An 18,916-nucleotide genomic window follows, 5' to 3' on the forward strand; every position below is an offset into this window, starting at 1 on the left:
GATTGATCAGAAAGCCCAACCTCCCCAGGCCAAGGATCACACCACAGCAAAGGGTCTGCAGCAATCAATCCAACACCTGCACACAGCAGCACAGGGAAAGCTGTGCAGGGAATTGGCTGCTCTCAGCCCGTGCTGCTTCTCCATCAAACCAGGACACGCACTGAGCCCTGACTGCTCCACCAGGACTCCTGCAGAGAGGAACAAGTCCCTGGAAAGTAAACTTAAGTATCTGTGAAATTTTGTATTTATGACTTAGCTCATTAATCTCCACTGCAGAAGAACGTCCTGCTGATGTTTTATTCATGATGATTTGTTCCTTGATTCCAAGTCCTCTCAGATTCTTCTGAGAGCGCGAGGATGCAGAATACAGCTGGGCATTCTGAGGGCATCAGGCTCAGCCCTTGCACACTGCTTACCCCCCACTGCCTAAATGTGGGTTGATATTTTAAGGAATAACCCTCTGTGTCCACACACACTGGCCCCAGAGCCGACCTCTAAGGGCATATCAAATTGTTCATGCATAAAGAAGGAGGAGCACAAAGCAAGACAAGAAGTTTGGCAGCAGCCCTGCCGGTGCATGCTCCCAAAGCCAGCCTGGGCTGTGCTCCTGTAAAGGGAGCTAAGTGCCCCTTGCTGTGCTATATGATCCCCATCAATAAGATATCACACAGATGTCTGCCTGTATCTCTGAACCCAGCAAACAGACTGAGAAAACATGAACAAGCTTCTCCTGACTGTTAACAGAGCCATCAGGAGAAATCATGCCCACCGAGTGCCTCACTGGAGAGCAGCACACGTGGAACATGCCAGCAAAGTGAGCACCAGCCTTCACCATGCTTAAAAGGGATTAAAGAAAATCACACAGACTATAAAGCATTTCACACTGTGGGAAAAGAAAAAAAAAAATAACACAGCTATGTTTCCCATCAATATTTTAAGCTTCCCTAATGTTGTCTCTATTCTGAAAAAGCAAACTTTAAATTATTCAGCGCTCTGCCTCCACTCCATTGCATGTGGGTGTGCTCCTCTCCATTAACAGCACAAAGGAGCTGTGCCCTGAGCACCCCAGGTGTCTAAGCAGGCATCCAGAGGGGACGTGGATGCTCTGAGGACAGATGGACGATGGGTTTGCAGCCCATTGACTGATATTAGTATTAAGAAATGAGCTTGAATTCTTCAATTTAAGTGTCCATTCTGTACCCATTAATTACACAGTAATTCAGTATCGCTCCCTGCGAGCAGCAGATCGGGCTCAGGAGATGAGTGCTGCCAAACCTACAGCTGCAGCACGGGTGAAGGTGATGCCCAGACTCAGAGACAGTGAGGAGAGATGGAGTCAGAGCACAGGAGTGGGAGATCTCCACCTGGGCAGAGCTCGAGGTGCACACAGACACAGGGAGATGCTACAGCTGACAGAGAGCAGCTCTGCTCTGCTGCAAATCACTTTTCTTCTCCACCCCACGATGCAATCAGTCACCCCAGGGCCCTGATTAGTGCAATCAGCTGCTGTGATAGAGCCAAGACAACGCCCAACCAACTGCAGGGTCACTCAGCAGAGCAGAAGCAGCAATTTGCACCTGTTAATTCCTGTGAACTGGCAGCACAAGCTGTAGATCCAGCATTTGAGGTGCCCGGGCAGTTGGAACAGCCTAAGCATAAGGCAAAGCACTGAGAGTCTCACGGAGCAGGGAGCTTCCAAAGCAGCCCATACTCAAACTGCTGCAAGGTTCCAATGCCACCACTGCAGGCAGCAAAGTGTGGGCAAGCCAAAGGAGCAGCAGCAATGTGCACACAGAGCAGCTGCTTCAAAGCACCTCATTCAGCAAAAAGCACTTCCCAGTCTCAGAGAGCAGAATGCATTCCGGCACTGGCTGCATTATTAATCTGCAACAGATTTAAAAGCCCTTTAAGACAGGAGCTGATCCCTGCCAGGAATACAAATGACATTGTCCCACGCTGTACATTTACATAGCTGATGTTGATCTGCTCCTGCAGGTAAACAGCTCCGTTCTCTCCTCAAACACTTTTGTTTAGTCCCATGCTGGGGCCAGATTAGAAAAAACACGGTATTAATTTTGCCTCCTGCAGACTAAACAGCATCTTCTCTTTTTCCTCACAAATACAATGAGCAACTGCTAATTCCCTCTTGTGAATGCTGAAGGGGAAGGGTAGCGTGAAAGATGCACTTAGAGCTATATTTAGAGGAGCTGGGATCTGACAGCTAAATAGGGTCTTGTTTCTTTGTTTAATTTTTCCTCTGAATCTGCATATCTCCAGCCAGAGCTTTCCTGATGCTGCCAAAGACATCCCCAAGACCATCATATCGCAGCCATGAAAGGAGCTGCCTCTGCTCCAGGCATCCCTGAAGCCTTGCTCTCTGCTTATCTCTGGCCCCGCTCAGCACTTTGGTGATGGATTTGAACAAAGGGGCCCCAGCACACGGGGAGCAGCTCCAGCCTGGGCAGGGACACCTTCAGAAGCAAAACACTCGAGGGTTTCAAGCAGTTTCCTAAACCTCAGCTGCTGAGCTAAATCTGTGCCACCATCTGCATCCGGAGGCTTGACAGCTCGACAAGAGACATTGATTTTGAGCAGATTACAAGATTAATTATGCCGTATTCTTTATGCATACTTCAATTCCTTCAGGAATACACAGCGTGGAGTAAGGGGGTGAGATTCCCACTTACCCAGATAAAAACTTGCATCGAACAGACTTACAGATTCAGCACAGGCTGGCACCACGGACTTGTTGCCATGTTCCCTTTGGAGCACAGGGACCTCCTGCCTCAGGCTCTGCCCCACCACCCACATGGCAACCTCTGCAGCGACCTCTCAATATCAGCTATAATTAAGCTCCCACCCTCCCCAGCATACGCTCTGCTGGTTCAGGACTAACCTGAGCTTTGGGACGGCTCTTCCCAGCCCTAAATTCATCCCTGAACGGCCATGGCCCTAATGTGGAGTGACACCTCTGCTAAGGGTGGTCTGTGGCACAGCATCCATTGAGCGGATTCACAGAAATTGGGATAGGAGAGAGAGCAACAACACAGGCAAAACCATTTGATCAAGTGGTGGGAAAATTATTTATAACAAGATCAAAGTTTAATCCTTTCTGATGAAATTGTTGGCCAATTCCTGCCAAGAGGTATGTGAGGATCATCTGTCTCCATTATCTGTGGCTTGGCAAAGGGCTTTCATGCAAATTAATAACGTAGCCACAGAGGAGCAGACAAGGACACAACAAGGCAGTGCTGCGCAGCCCCAGGACCATGACAGCAGCTTCCCCTCATGCTAAGGGAACTCAAACCTAGAGCAGAGTTGTTAGAATGGGTCCAGAGGGGACCGTGAGGATGCTCAGAGGGTTGAGAGCTGTCGTGCCCCATCCCTGCAGGTGCCTCTAATGCTATAACGGGATGGTAATAGCAGGGTGGCAAAGTCTTTGACTACAGTAAACAAGAGCGAGGCCAAATGCAGCAGCCATGGGTGCAGAAATGAAAGAAAAGAGCTACTTATCTTTGGAAGGCCTCAGGTAGGCAAGGATCTCCAGCAACAGATACCCCCACCTCCACAGCCAATCCTTAAATGAGGTCTGGGAGGGGGTGGATCCTGGCTTCACCCCTTCAGTCACTCAGCTGCACTGCATGCACCTGAGCTCCCCTGGGCTGGCCCTGCCTTCTCACCAGGTGCTCCATCACTGTTTCAGGTTGTGACTTAGCATTTCCACTACAGTGTCCAAGGCCACAGATGGGACCCTGAGGGGGCAGCCAGCCCAGGGCAGCGCTTGGAACTAGACAGGCTTTAAGGTCCCTTCCAACACAAGCCATACTGTGAATGTATTCAATGATTCTATTATACGATCAAGTAGATAATTACAGTCAAAAATCTTGCTGTGGACCAGCACAGAGAAGAGATAAAATAATTTTGGTTTCCAAAGCATAACCAATATTCAAAGAGTCCTTTTATAAGTGGCACATCTCTTTGAATATGCTTTCCATGAGCTGCAAACCCAACCTACAGCTGCTCGAATGAGTTGTGACTCCCAGCCCAGGTTGTCCCCAGCCACTCCCCAGAGTGCTTTTGGGATCAAGGAGAGCAGCAGGTGCCACTAACAAGCCAGGAACCCACAGCACACGTCACATCCCCACCCCACCAGTACCTGCAAGCCCAGTGGAGACGTTGACCTCAGCGTAGGGCTGTCCTGCCAGCGGGCTGCCAGCCGAGACACCATTGAGGGCCACCACGCGGATGGTGTAGTTGGCGTGGGGCAGCAGGTTGACCAGCGTAACGGTGCGCTCCACCAGTCCCGTCTGCTGCGGCACGAAGCCCACACCATTGCCACACTGCTCACAGCCACCCCTCGGCGCCGGGCAGTGGCTGCACCACAGGCTGTAGGTCAGGTCGCTGCGGCCGCCCGCGTCGGCAGGAGCGCTCCAACGCAGCACCAGCGAGGAACGCCGCAGGCTGTACACCAGGTCCCTTGGGGCAGATGGGGGGCCTAGGAGGAGAAGGGTAGCCATGTGCCTGAGGTTGCTCAGGGCTCCCATTGGTAGGGCTTGGGGACGCAGGTGGTGAGGGAACAAGGCCTGGGTTCAGGCAGCTGCCCCACGGCAGCTCACAGGATGGGAATGCAGGACATAGGACTGCACAGTGGGCTTCTCTTTGGAGGCGCCTCCCACTCGCATCCAGCCACAGCTCACACAAGGTGTGAGCAGCACCCACAGCACCTCTCCCTGCCATCCAACCCATGCCTGAGCTTCTCAATGCCAAGCAGGCACTTCTACCCCATCCATCACAGAAGGAGCTGAGGTCCAATCCAATTAACTAGAGGCCAACTAATTAAAATCCGCAAACTACATTGAACAACTAACCGCCCTAGTTTTACCAGTGAGTGCCTGCATGTCTGACCACATGTGGGATGTATTGAACCCCACACCCCCATGGAACAAGGAGAGCCCATCGCCCTCCCCAGGCCCAGCCCTCCTTGGTGCTACAAAGCTGCTGTTTCAGTGAGACATACGTGTGCAGGAGGCAGACAGAGGGTCTGACGGGGACCTGGAGTAGTTCTTCTGGCAGGAGCAGAAGGTGGAGGCTTCCTCGTGTGTGAAGCTGTGCTCAGGGCAAGGAGAGCAGAGAGGGAGGCGGAGGGAGAGCTTGTAAAATCCTGGAAGGCATGCTGGAAAGAGAGAAAGGGAGTTATTGAAAGAACAGCACAAACAGAACAGGGCCACAGCTGGTGACTGCACCATCCTGCTCCCTGGGCTTCCTCTGCCTGTTGCTGGCCAGAGGACATCACCCTCCAAGCTCCTTGCTGGGATCCTGGCACCAAGGGAGATGTCCATTTGGTTTGACCCAGAATGGACATTTTGATGCTGTCACTTGGTGCTGGTCCCCCCAGGGCTGTGGGACCCTTTCAGTGGGCTGTGGAAGCACTGAAAGAATGATGGCTATTGGCAGGACATCAGCCAGAGTGATGCTGGAAGCTATAGAGGGATTTGGAGGAGGAGGTGGCTGCAGAAAAATATGGGATACAGAAAGCACACAATTTAGTTGTCAGTGCCAGGTGAGCAGAGCAAAAGGAAGTGGGAGTCACAGCAAGACTTAGCACCAACCCAAAAAGGGCAGATCAAGAAGCTGGAGAACTCATTGGCTACCAGAGCTACAAAGCTGTGCACAAGGCCACGTGCTGACAGCTGTGGTGCCATCACTGCAGATTGACAGCAGTCACTGCAGCCACTGGGGTATGTACTGAAGTCAAAGAGCAGCAGCAGCAATTTACTTTTACAGGCCATACACACAGGCTGCCTTTACCCTTTGGAAAGTGTCTTTGATATTCAAACAAGAAAGTGGTTCATCTGCTGGTCGAGGAATTGCTTGATCCTGACCACAGTCTGCACAGTGCACAACCTACCAACCCCAGCAGGACACCTAGGAGCTACTTCTGCATGAAAGACACATTACTTCACAAGAAACAACAACAAAAAAAACAGGCTGTAAAACCCCACAGAGCAGTTCACAATAGCTTCACTTTAGCCCTAAAACAACATCTGAAAAAGCAGCAGCCTGCAAACAAATACATTCTGCTTGGCTTCATCTTCTTGATGTGGGGCTGCTGCCTGCTGCCCCTCCATCAGCTCCCTGAGCATGCAGCCTTGTGAAGTCCCCACACAAACAGCTCCCCAAGCGCAGTCCCCTCTCTCATCACTTTTAAGGAGTTGGCTGCTGAGACTGTTCCTTTTAATGAAGATTATTCCACTGCACTCCGGTTCATTACTTTTTCTCATGACACAAAACTGGCAGCTCTGGCTGTGATCTGAGGACAAAGCACCAGGCACAGCACCGGGGCAGAGAAGACTTGCATGGGATGCTGAAAACGGGTGAATGTATACAGGGGACATTATTTCACTGCCATTAAATAAATCCATCTTGCTGTGATTGCATCTTGCTGTGGGTGGGTTTGCTTTGTCCCAGCACACGGACAGCTGGCTGCAGGCAGAGCAGCAGCACGGGGAGATTTCTGCTTTCTCTTATGTCACAAAAGCTGCCTTTCAAGAGTCACCTGAAAGCTTTGCTCCTTTCCACACAAGGTCTCTGTCACACAGATAGAAAGCGGAAGGTTTGGCCACCTCAAGCCCATTCCAGTTGTGCCCAAGCAAGGTGTTTCCTGGTATCTGGAATGAAAATCAGCATTTGCCAATCATAGAATGGCTTGGGTTGGAAGGGACCCCAAGGATCATTAAGTTCCAGCCCCCTGCCACAGGCAGAGCCACCAACATCCAGATCTGATACTGGACCAGGCTGCCCATGGCCCCATCCATCCTGAACACCTCCCGGGGTGGAGAACCCACAACCTCTCTGGGCAGGACTCAATGTTGCTTTTCTATACTAAAGATGAAAACCGGTAAAAATGGAGAATCAGAAATGAAAAGCCCTTAAAACCAGTGGGACTGGATAGTCTGCAGCTTTGCCTTTTCCTCTCCCAGTTCCCAGCACACCTCCAGGACCAGATAACGCTGACCTTTCAAAGCACAGGCTTGGCACACAAACAGAGAAGCAGCAGAGAGGCAGTGTGCAACACACTGTAAATGCCTTCCCCTACTTCAGGCACTGGATAACACGCACACAAAAATAAATAAATAGTGGGTGTTCAAACTACCTCCAAAACTTCCAGCCTCCCCTTTGTATTTGAGAAACCAAAGCAAGCCTACTGTTACACCAATACGTGTGGCAATGCATTCAGCTTGCATTTCCTTTTGTACTGCCCACAGTACAGGGCAGCAGGACTGCCATTGGCACGCAGAGCTTGCAGGCACATCCTAAGCTCCCAGGGGCTCCTCTCCTGCTCAGCCATCCCAGCCCAGAGCACGGCATGTCCTGCTCTGCAGGGAGCAGCTTCTCATTACAGCATCAAAGCTCCAACGCTGGCACTGGGTTCCTGCTCGTAGCCTCTGTCAGGCAGAACAGAAAAATCAATCTTGTTTACAAACTTGATGGGACTCGAGCAGTAAAACCAGGGAATATACTGCTGTCATCCCCCGGAGCTAAAGGCAAGCCCAGCAGTCACATAAATTTGACATCTCATGGTAGGAAATTGAGCGTTTTCAATTAGAAGCATCTTTCAGGCAGTTCCTTCCCATCTCTAATAGCTAGGAGAAGGAAGTTGACAAAACAACATTTAGACATTGCCTAATCCTTCACTGAAATCACAGCCAATAACAGGAGTGCTGCAGCCTCCTGGCTTTCTGCACGTTGTTGTTTGTAACTCTGTCCCCTGGTTGTCCTATTCTGATGCTCCAGAAGGAGTGCAGAAGCACCCCACGACATCTGATGCATCACAGATGCATCTCAGTTTCTGAGACAAACTCCCCCTCTCTCCACCTCATCCCACAAGCATTTTCCTTGGTCCCCAGTTAGTTTACAGGCAATTCTGTTACTTTGCAGTGCTCATTTTTGCAGAGGGTACGTGGCAGCTCTCCAGCAATCAGGCCATCCACTTACAGAATGAAACTCTGTTTGGTACACAATTGCCTCTCTGGTACCACCACAACTGAACTATTAAATAATGGAATCCAATAATCTCTCATCCTGGAGGAGGAGCAGCTGGGTGGGCCAGACAAATTCATCGCCTCTCTCTGTTTCCATCACTGGTGCCCACGTGAGATGCTCCCCATTCGCTTCTCCAAGAGGGCACACTCCCTCCTTGTCACCACACTGCATTGCCAGCAGCAGAACCCCGTGGGTTTCTCACACAGACACATCTGCTGCCACTGTTGGACATGAACAGGTGACTTCAGAGAGCAAAAAGCAGCATCCTCTCCCACACGCAGTTTTAGCCATAGGTAGATTGGAGCAATTAAGGATGCAGAGAGGCACGAAAAAGGCCTGGTTTCTGATTAAGCCATCACAGGACAGCTTTAATTCCCCCTCCCCAGCAGGATCCAGCTTGCAGCACCTCACTGCTGCCACTGTTCCTCCTGCTGCAGCCCAGGCTCTGCCCCACAGCCCCAGGGGCTGCAGAAGCCTCTCTGTCACCAGCACGGATCTCAGCATTCCACAGGCAGCAGCAAGCTGGGCATAAATGTTTCACCTTAAAAAATAGCAAGGGATCCCTGGCTGAAACCCTGATTTATCAGCTGTGGGGCATCAGCATCCGAGCAGCTTTATCTTGTTAACTGATGAGCAGTGATTAGAGGCGACTCGCTAAGTGCACCAAGCAGGACAACTGACTGCAGCTCTGCAGCTTTGGAGCTGATTGCATTTCTTTTCAAGTGAAGCACGGCCAGGATTTTGCATGCAGCAGTAAAATGAAGTTATTAATCACCCCAGCTCTATTTACCAGCTGGCCGGTAGCCTGGGTGATGTTGACATCCATCGCTGCAACAGCTGATTACCTCAAACAATTCACTTAACCTTTGTTTTCTTTTTGAAGCATGGGAACGTTGTCCACACTCAAGCAGGGAAGATGGGACAGGTGGGTTTGAACAGACAAATCCAGGTAAGGAGACGTTCGCTGACACTGCCCCAGCCACTCAGCAGGGCCTGAGGAATCCAAAAATCCATTTCCTGCAGCTTATCGGTGCCTAATTAAACAGCGCTCATCATTTTGCAGAGAGGATGGGGCTGAGACCTGAGCAAATACCGAAGCTTAGCATAAAATATTGAGAGGATGAGCACAGATGGAAGATTAAATACGAGGTGGAAATTGCACTGTATCGCGGATTTAGGACTAAAGCTACTTAACCCACACAGCTTCCAGGTAGCATCAATACAGAAATCAGACAGAGCCCATCAAACACCTCCTGCCTGCCTCCACCACTGGGAAACACATGTGCACACGTGTGCCCGTGGCTTCGCCTCTCCAATCACACTGAGCTGTGCCAGACCACAAGGAAAGTTCCTTTGCAGCCCAGCAGCGTGTTTCTGCCCCCCACCTGAAAGCTTTTGATGAGTTCTACCTTTTGGTTTTCCTACCCAACTGTCTCACGCCAGCTTGCTGATTCACACACCTCACAGATCTCTGAGAACAAAGGGAAAACAGGGGGGACGTTGCATGCACGAGCACTGCTGAACTTATTCATGCTGCTGAATTCCTGCAGACGGCGGAAGAGCCGTGTGCTTGCCAGCAGGAATCAATAACGCCTGCAGATTCACCCAAAACGCCTATACAGTCATTTGTAATTAACACTACAACTCGGTTGTCTTCCAAAATCAATTCCTTTCCTTTTTCTTTTTTTTTTTTCTTCCTTTTTTTTTTGGTCATGAAATTGTATTTGACAAAGTCCGCTCTCTTTTAATGCGCGTTAATTTTCTCTGCTGGAACTGCCAACCGGAGGGGCTGCGTGTGGATCACAGCACTGGGCTCCTCTGCGTCCCCCGTTCCCTGCAGACCTTCACCAGGATCCAAGCAGACATCGTTTCCAGGAGCACCAGGAAGAAGCACATCCGTCCCTGTGCCTAATGCATATCAAGGTGTGAAGGAGCCCTTCTGAGCACCGCGAGCCCCCTGCTCCCAGCACAGGTCATCAGCCCTGCCTGCACCACATCAGTCCCTGCTGCCTCACTTTCTGTTATCAGCAATGGGATAAAACACAGAACTGCCCATGCTGCTGTCTCCCACAGGTGTGCACATCCAGCTTCCATCCATCCTACTGCCATTATCAAGCCAATGGTTATTACATCCTAAACGTTTCATTGAAATGCTGGTGGAAATGCACTTGGTGTCAGCAGTTCCCATACCCACGGCTGACCTCAGGGTCTCACACCAGCCTCCCAGTTCTAAAGGAGCGCAGAGAACCTTCTTCAGGAGGGTGAAGGGACAGCAGGCAGCAGCCTGAGCTCAGCCTCCACAGAGCTGAGTTTTCTGCTCATGTAAGCACATCATTTCTCCTGTTTTCTTTATCAGATGATCTATCTGTGTGGGCAGGGTGGGTGCAAGACGTGGGATGATGCCTGCCTGCACCCTGCCTGCCCCAGGGAGCCTCTGGCTGCTGTGACATCTGGCAGCAGATCTCCAAAAAGGGAACCCTAAAACCCTCATGTTTTGCCAGAAGAAGGAAATGGGGCCCCAGCAGAGCAGGGCTGCTCAGCTTGGAAGAGATTCCCAAAAAGACACAGTGCTGAACTCCATCCCATCGCTAAAAGCGTGGAGAAGAGAGCATTGTCACTTGTCATTTCACAACACACAAGGCTGCGGGTGCAGCTAATGAAATTATCAAGCAGCAGGCTTAAAGCAAACAAACAAAAATATTCTCTTCATATAGCATGTAATTAAATTAAACCCCAGACACAGACTTCAGAGCTCCTCCTAGCTCAGACCCAGCTTCTCCAAGCATCGCATCATCCCCCAGAGCTCTGCAATTGCTTTTTCTTCCCATCAGAATCGTGCTGGTGCCCTGGAAGGACAGCTGCCACCGAGCACACACAGATGAGGACAGGTAGCCCCAAACCAGACAGGGCACCTTGTGCAAAACATAGCATCAGAGTAAAGTTCCGGGAGTATATTGAGCTGGTGAAAGAGCCTTGTCAACAAATGTCCTCGGGTAATAGAGAGGCTCCTGCCTTCCCGTGCATGCTGGGTTTGCAATCTTGCCTTGTCTTATTGCAAAAGCTGTAATCAATACTTTGCAGGCAGCGAGCGATACCGTTACTGAGCCCTGCCGTGATGAAGGGAAAGAGACCTTCTGCAATCTCTGTGCCCGTGCAGGAGGGACAAAGTCAGCAGGAGGGAGAGATCAATGCGGCACCGCATCGGGTCTCTGCTCCTCTGGGCTCAGTGCTGCCCACCAGGATGGGCATCTCAGGCTGTGTCAGCTCGAGGAGAACTCAAAGGCAGTTTTTCTCCTGAAAACTTCTTTTTTCATAGCCATTTTTTCAGTAATACTTTCAAACAGCCCACAGTCGTTTCCAGCATCCTTGAAAGCTTTAAGACAACGCTACTCTATGATTTCAGTCCTCGCTAAATAATTGGAGAAGTACTGAAATGAAAACCTGTGTCCAGAGGGTAGATCTTTGTGCATCTCCAACAATGAGCTCTTAATAGCCGAAATTAAATTCTGTGATTTAGTCTAGAGGAAAATTAAATACCCAAGTATATTTAGTAAGGCAGTCCTGAAATATCAAAATCCATTCAGCACCAAGAAGGCATTCACTTGAATTCAGTGCCACAGAACCAAGCAGAAACTCATTGCTGTTCACGCAGGAATTTTCCTCAAGGACACATCAATGCAGGCACATCCATGGAGCCAACTGCTGTTTACTGCTGTCCCTTACAGTTCCCCAGTACAGCCAGCCAATTCCTCCCATGCTGAGGGCTGGCCAACCCACACCTCCAGCTCACCCTGCTTGTGTTGAGTGCGTGAGTCCCTGCAATGCCCCCTGAGCTGGGGGCAAGGTGGGTTTCCCTTTGTATTTCAGCAGAACAACCACCGTGTCCATCCAGCAGCCAGGTCTGTATAACCTTAGGCCTGACAAGAATGCTGCAAGCCAACTGTGATGCTTGCAATTTTCTGAGTAGTTTGGTATAAAATTAAGTGTCATAGAGTAATTTGTGTCTGGCTCTGCCACAATTTCCACAGCCATAATTATTTCAGACACACTATAATACAGCAATATAACATGCAATCCAGAATAATAAATATCTCCGAGCTTGATCATTACTCCAAAAAGAGACCAAAGAGAAAGCATATTTCACATGGGTGGTCCGTCTGCAGAACTTAAGGAGAGCAGCATCTACCAAAGGCACTGCGGGTTCCCCAGGGGCTGCTGATGGGCAGATACTCAGAATTCATTCAGTGCCACGCTCCCCACACCTTAAAAACAGTCACTTTGCTCAGGTCAGAAAGGTGCTCCAGCCACACTCTGCAAGAGCACAACCCCCAGGAGGAGAAAGCCAATAATTCAGAGAGGAAGCCCAAATCTAAACTTCCTCACCAATTAGTCCTCTAACTGCAGCACGGATTTACTCCCTCAGCCCCTCTCAATGTGTCTTCATTTCACACCACTATGGCATGCCCAGCTCCAGGCCCAGAGCTGAGCATCCCACAGGCTGCACAGGATGCTCTGAGGATGAAAGGAAAGCCTGGTGCTCAGTGCAGAATCCCAGGAGAACAAATAAATTTATTATGCATAATACCCTGGCATCATTCAGGAGATAAAATAAACTCCAGGAGTGCACACAGGTTTGTAAGCTAATGTATAAAAGATGAAACAAATCAGGAACCCCAAGCGCTGAGCATTTGGATCCATCTTCTTTGTACTTAAATGGAAAAGGAGACCTTAGGCTTCAGGAGGTACCTTTGTAACGACCCACAGAATATTGCAACTGTTTACTCTGAATTTCTTTAATTCCCACTCAAACTTTTTTATTTCTCAACTACTGTAGAGACACGACGTTCTGATGGGGGCATGAGCCACAGAGGAAAGGATCTTCCCACCACCCCCAGTCAGACACGACTGCTGTATCACATCTGGGGGGGGGCAGAACACATAAATCAGCCAGGAAAAGGATGCACTGACACCACAGCTTGCAGAGAAGGGCAGCAAACAGCTGAGCAGTGGCAACATTCCAGCTCACTGCCATCACAAGATGCTGCACTGGTTCCCAGGATCACTAATTTTGATTTTTGCCTTCGACGCAGCCCCTCTCTCAGCATCCCCATCCTGCATTGGGCAAGGGGACTGGATGGTTTCATTCCCTTCTCCCAAAGAAGAGGAAGCATGAGTGCTGCCATCCAGCACGAGCAGCTGGCCAACAAAAGCTCTTTGTGGCAGTCCCAGGAGATGTGTGCACAGCAAAAAGGGGCCGAAGGCAGAGCTGGCATTCCTCCACCCTCAGCCCACGGCACTCAGCAGCACAAGGAGCAGAGGGGAGGTCTGGTGGGACGAGAGGTGGAAGGCTGCTTTTACGGAACAGTGAATATTTCCTCTATTGCAGTGCTCCCCTTTGGAAAATCAAATTCAAGGACTGCTACTGCAGCCTTGCTTTTTGCAAAATAAGATTCATTCTCATCAAAACTTGCTCAAACAGGCATTGGGACAGAGGCACTGCTCTGCTGGTGGATCCATCAGGACACCCCAACGGGCAGATCCTGATGGATCCAAGCAGAGCTCACTTGCTGCTAACTGCACAGCATCCAGCGTGAGTTAGGCTTTGCACCACCAGTAGCTGCCATTAGCAAAGACCGTGTTCTTCTAGCAGCTGCTGACCCCTCGCCTCATCTCTGCATTTCAAGACCACAGAGACAGCTTCTCACCTTGTAAAGCCCCCGCATCCCCCTGCACACCACCAGGGATGGACACTCCAGGACAACCCTGCTTGCTGCACCACAGAGGGCAAAGCCATCCCTTCCACCCCCATCAAACTCACTTGAGAACAGACTCTAAAAAGCCAGACAAAGCACTAGCAACTGTTTTCTCCCTAAAATTAGCATCAGCAATGTATGATCCTCACACAGAAGGGACACAGCCGCCTGACCTGATTGTCACTGCCACCGAGCCCCATGTAGGTGACAGCAGCACTGCTGTCCCAGCAGCTCTACGCCAGCTCCCACCACTCCTGTCAAAAAGCAGAGGGAAACAAATGGATGAGACTGAACCACAGCACAAATTTACGGTTCTGTCAAAGAAGAGTGGCTGACAGCTATTTCTGGAAGCGGATCTCCGTCATATTAATTCAACGTCTGCTTGAAGTTGTCTCATTTGCAACAAAACTGGCTGGTAAATATTAACCTTGGGCTTTGTCGAAATTCTCCTTGCGGGTGTTGCAAGGGATTGGATGGGAAAGATGAAGCACAAAAGACAACTTCACAGCAGACGTCAGGCAGATCCCTCACATCGCAGCTTCATTTTACACAGAAGCTGTTGCAAAGTGAATGGCGTGGAGGGGCTGCAGCTCACACCTGGCAAAACGAAGGGCAAAAAGACATCAGTGCTGAGAAGCCAATTGAAAACAAGATAGGGATGGACAGGAGATGGCCCACAGTGCTGCAGCACCTTCCACCCGCCCACCGTGCATCTGCTGGAAATAGGTTTTAAGATCAGGGTAAGCACAGGCCAGCAGCTGGCTGGAGGTGTATATTAGACAAGAAAAGCAGTTTAAATGTATTTACAGTGACAGAACCTCTCCTCTCATTCGCAGGAAGATGTTAAGCAGATGCTAAAGCTGCTCACTTCCACCCCAGAGATGGCTGCGTTTCAATGATCACCAAAATGATTCATCAGAAATGTGCAAACCCAGGAAAGCTGTCGGGTGCTCTGGGATTTCTTCAGAGGAACGGTGCTATGAGGGAAGATGGACAGCAAAAAGGCTTGGCTTTATCACAGCACTAATTAGCAGCGCCGTAAATCCTATTAGTCTTTTCTCATCTCTCCTAATTTCAGTGTGAGGATACAAATGCTCTCGCAGCAGCAGGGTGATTTCAGCACCTAAATCACCAGAGCAAGGAGGTTGTGTGATTCAACTCGAAGCCGCATTCAGCAGGAAATAAAGCTAATTTCCCTGCCTTTCCTTCACCTCTAAGCTCTGCCCTGCATCACGTCTGCCATCCCACTGCCAAGCATGGGACAGGTTATGAGGGGCAGCACCAGGCTGGTGCCCAGCATCCTAGCTGCACTGCTGGGCACAGAGCATCCCCAGACAGCCCTTCCCTTTATCCACTTCCAATTCAAGGGCTCCTGTCCTTGCACAGCAATTTCTGCAGCCCGGAAAGGCTTTCATCACAAATCTTCTAAAGTTATTCAAAGCTTTAAAAAAAAAAAAAAAAGAAGGAAATAAGACACACACGAAAACTTTCAACTCTTAAAACTGTTTTCTGATATTTGACCAGACATAAGATGCTGCTCCGCTGAGAGTGACTAATGACCTGCTTTCTGTGCGAGGGGGGAAAAACTTAATTACGTCCATTAAATTACTTCAGATATTTTTCCTTAGAGAATATGAATTATTTAAACTCAACACAGAGAAACCTGAAACATTAGCAAAAGCCTTCTGGGACTCGCTATGTAAATTCCCACTCCAAACAGATGGGGAAAGCGTGGCGAGCTGCCACGCAGCCACTGAAGCAGTCAACAATGATGAGATTTCAACCCCATAGTTTTAATAAGGTCTTTTGGAGGAGGGCAGCGCATGAAGAGTCACTGCTGGGACACCATAAAAACCCCTCCGGGTTCAGGGGAATGTCTGAACCATTCACATCCATAAAGCCTCAAGCAGCGCCATCGAAGCACATCTTCTCCCTCACTCTCCCACTCTGAGGTGGAAAACCTTACTTTCCTACTGCAGAGCTGAAGCACTTGGGCCCTGGCAACCCCTGGCCTCGGTGCTTCTTTGCCCGCTTTCCAGCAGCCCCAGGCTGTGCTGCTCTGAAGGCAGCAGGCTCCATGCTGCAGAACGAGCACCGATGCTACCCAACACGTGAAAACAAGAGCTTTTCTCACACCAAAACCCATTCACACCAGGACAGCTCAAGCTGCTCCACTCACATGAGCCCATGGCAATCCCCAGGGACACATCAGAGATGTGCAGATGGATGCCCACATTTGCCTCCCGCAGCTCCCAGGCATCCCCCGTACCCACAGCCACCACCTCTCCTGCTCCAAAATGGTCCCAGCACTGGGTTCATTAAGAAGACCCCAGGGAAGGTCAGGGTTATATTCATTTTTACAGCTGTCATTAAAAGCAACCTTGAGAGCTGTAAAGTCACCAAATTAACTTGCGTCTAAAGCACGGCGACGGGGATATTAACGACAGAGGGTAACTTTAGGGCTCCAAATAAAGCTGGGGGGAAATGCTGGTGGTATTCAGAGCTCTGGCACGTCCACCCAGCGCTCTCCCACAGCCAAAAAGATGCAAACAGCCCCATTACCTCTGCACCTCCCGTCCCTCTCCTCGAAGCCTGGGCTGCAGAGGCACTTCCCGACAGGCACCAACCACTCTCCCTCAGCACTGCAGTGCATCCGGGGGGGATTATCCACATCCACCCGGGCGTGCTCAACACACGTGCCCTTCACCTCCACCAACGTGGCAAAAGCCGTCTCTGCCACCGTAGCTGGAAAAACCGCCAGGTTCTGCACGGTGCTGAGGCACTTCTTGTAATAAACCCGCACGGAGACCAGGGCCACGCAAGCACCCACGTCCTGGAAGCCCAAGTGGAAGCCTCTCTTGCTCAGATGCCCGATCTCCCGCAGTTCTGTGTTCAGCTTCATCTTCCTCTCGCCCAGGTCCCCCTGCGTGAAGCTCTCGTCGGCAGCAATGGTGTCAATCTTGGTGTGTTTGCTCTCGCGGATGCTGTGGCCCAGATCGGCGTCGGATTCGGCATAGTAGAGGTTGAAGGTCTCCTTGCAGGTGCCTGTCACACCTGGGATGCTGTTGCAGTCCCGCAGGGTGAACTTCAGCTCGATGAAGATCCGCTGGCCGTCGCGCCGGGCGATCCAACCCGTCTGCAGCCAGTTGTTCTGGTTGGGCTCCATGACGTTGCACACCTGGTAGGTACGGATGGGTTTGTACTCCTCGTCCACACCACTGATTTCCTCCCACTGTGAAAAGAATATAGAGGCCGAGAGGCTTTGGCAGCTGGAGCCAAAGCCTGAGCAGAACACAGCCACCACTATAAGTGCCTCCCCAGCTGCCTCTCCACCTACACACAGCACAGCACAGGCACTGAGCATCCCTCAGCCACCCAAACCACACGCTGTGGTCACAGGGCTGTGGAACCATCCCACACCGGAGCTCCCAGAGCCACCCACAGAAGGCACAGATGGTTCAGGACACACAGAGCCATCGTGCAGTGACAACATCACAACCAGCAGCAGCTCCTCTGCTCAGAGAAATGAGAGCTGGGACAGGATGAGTCCTTTGCCTGCAAGTGCAATGGTTTTCCCCAAAATCACCAGCACAGATTCTGAGCAAGCTGGTGATTCAAGCTTTAAGGATGCCCTCACACTTCCCAAAGCAATTCTTTTTGAGGGTATATTTATGCCAGCTTGCTAAATGCACCCAAAACACTGTTTCTTCTGCAGATTGACAGCCAGGGAAGGTAGACGACTCCAGGATGCTTCACTTTCCCCTCTAAACACTCTGTTTGCCTTCTGGAAAACAAACCTGAAGCAGTGAGGAACACAAACTTTGACTTTGCTGCCATACTCTGCCAACAGCAGCTCCTGCTGCAGGGAACGGACCGGAGCTCACCCCTGTGCCACTCAGATTGCTGACAATTTGCTCTTTAGGAGCACAGGGTGCATTTTGGGGAGGTGTTCGCCTTTATCACTCCATCCCCGTGGCCACGCCGGCTCTCTCAGCCCCACACAACCAAGGATTCCCATGCAAGCCCCACGCAGCACCCAGGGCTGCCCTTACCCCGTTGGCCGGGTGTGAGGTCCAGCCCAGCTCCGCTTGGGATTCTTTCGAGTCCATGAGGACGACTGCGGAGAGGAACACAGGTTAACGAACCCGCTGCTGCCCGATGGACCCCGCAAAGATCTCAGCCCGAATTTCCTTTAAATAATATATCCCAGCTTCTAAGTCACTCTTCTCGCACAGAACAGCCCGTTTCTTTCGGCAGGACGGGGCATTTGCCCACGTTCTCAGTTTCAGGAGTCGCTCGCTGGCAGCAAACAGCAACCCGGCGAGCCGTGCCGTGCCCGCACTGCGCCCCGCACCGCCCGTGCCTTCCATCCCAGCCCGCTCCTCCCTCCCTTCCTGCGGATACAGCGGTACCCCGCGTCCTCCCTCCTTCCCCATCCCGTTCCTTTTAACGAGCTCACGGCGGATCCCCGAGGGCTGCACCGGGAAGGGAAACCCACAGAGCGGCACCGCACCGGAGGCGAAGCGCTCAACCCGACGGGCGGCGCCGGGGATGCGCTCACCCTGCTCGGCGGCGGCGCGGGGCAAAACCGGCAGCACCGGCAGCACCAGCAGCAGCAGCGGCAGCGCCCGGGGGAAACCGCCGCCGTCGCTCGCCGTCTCCATGACGCCGCCGACTCCGCTCGCCCCGCGCCGCCGCCGCGGCCGCCGCGCTCCGACCGCCGCGCTCCGCCCCGCTCCCCCCACCTCCAGCCAACCCCCGCCGAGGGGGCGGGGCTTAGAGCGCCCAACAGCCAATGGGGGTCAGGGGGCGGGGCGAGCCGCGTTCACTCTGAAGCCGACTGATGGCACGGCTGTGCGTCGCGAGGCTCGCGGGGTTGGAACGGGCAGTGGGATTCCCGGCCTCAGTGTGAAGGGCAGGGATCGTTGTCTGATGTTAGCTGACGGACTGCTTGGCCATTGGGGAAGCTGAGATGCCTCTGGTCGCAGCCCTAATGCAGCAGGCTTTCCCGTTAGGTGATGTTTGCCTCCTGCTGTCGTGTTCCCATTGCTCAGCAGTGCAGGAGGGCTGAGAAGTTGGCTTCACTCTGCACCACACAATGGGCGGCCCCAAAGCTGTAC

The 18,916-nt window shown here is 51.5% G+C and overlaps 1 protein-coding gene across 1 annotated transcript in view; it reads right to left on the reverse strand.

The window, feature by feature from the left end:
• The window catches only part of EPHA10 (EPH receptor A10), a 34,293-nt gene extending 15,803 nt beyond the window's left edge, over nucleotides 1-18,490 (reverse strand). Inside the window, exons 1-5 of the mRNA XM_052698546.1 lie at nucleotides 18,358-18,490; nucleotides 17,849-17,913; nucleotides 16,359-17,028; nucleotides 5,018-5,173; nucleotides 4,157-4,495 (exon numbers count right to left, since the gene is read on the reverse strand). Of these exons, the coding sequence (XP_052554506.1) occupies nucleotides 4,157-4,495; nucleotides 5,018-5,173; nucleotides 16,359-17,028; nucleotides 17,849-17,913; nucleotides 18,358-18,460 (1,333 nt within the window). The 5' untranslated portion in view covers nucleotides 18,461-18,490. The remainder of the gene's footprint in view (nucleotides 1-4,156; nucleotides 4,496-5,017; nucleotides 5,174-16,358; nucleotides 17,029-17,848; nucleotides 17,914-18,357) is intronic.
• Nucleotides 18,491-18,916: the final 426 nt, after the last annotated feature.

This window comes from Tympanuchus pallidicinctus, unplaced genomic scaffold, assembly GCF_026119805.1.
Source record: "Tympanuchus pallidicinctus isolate F22 unplaced genomic scaffold, pur_lepc_1.0 scaffold33, whole genome shotgun sequence".
Lineage (NCBI taxonomy): Eukaryota > Metazoa > Chordata > Aves > Galliformes > Phasianidae > Tympanuchus > Tympanuchus pallidicinctus.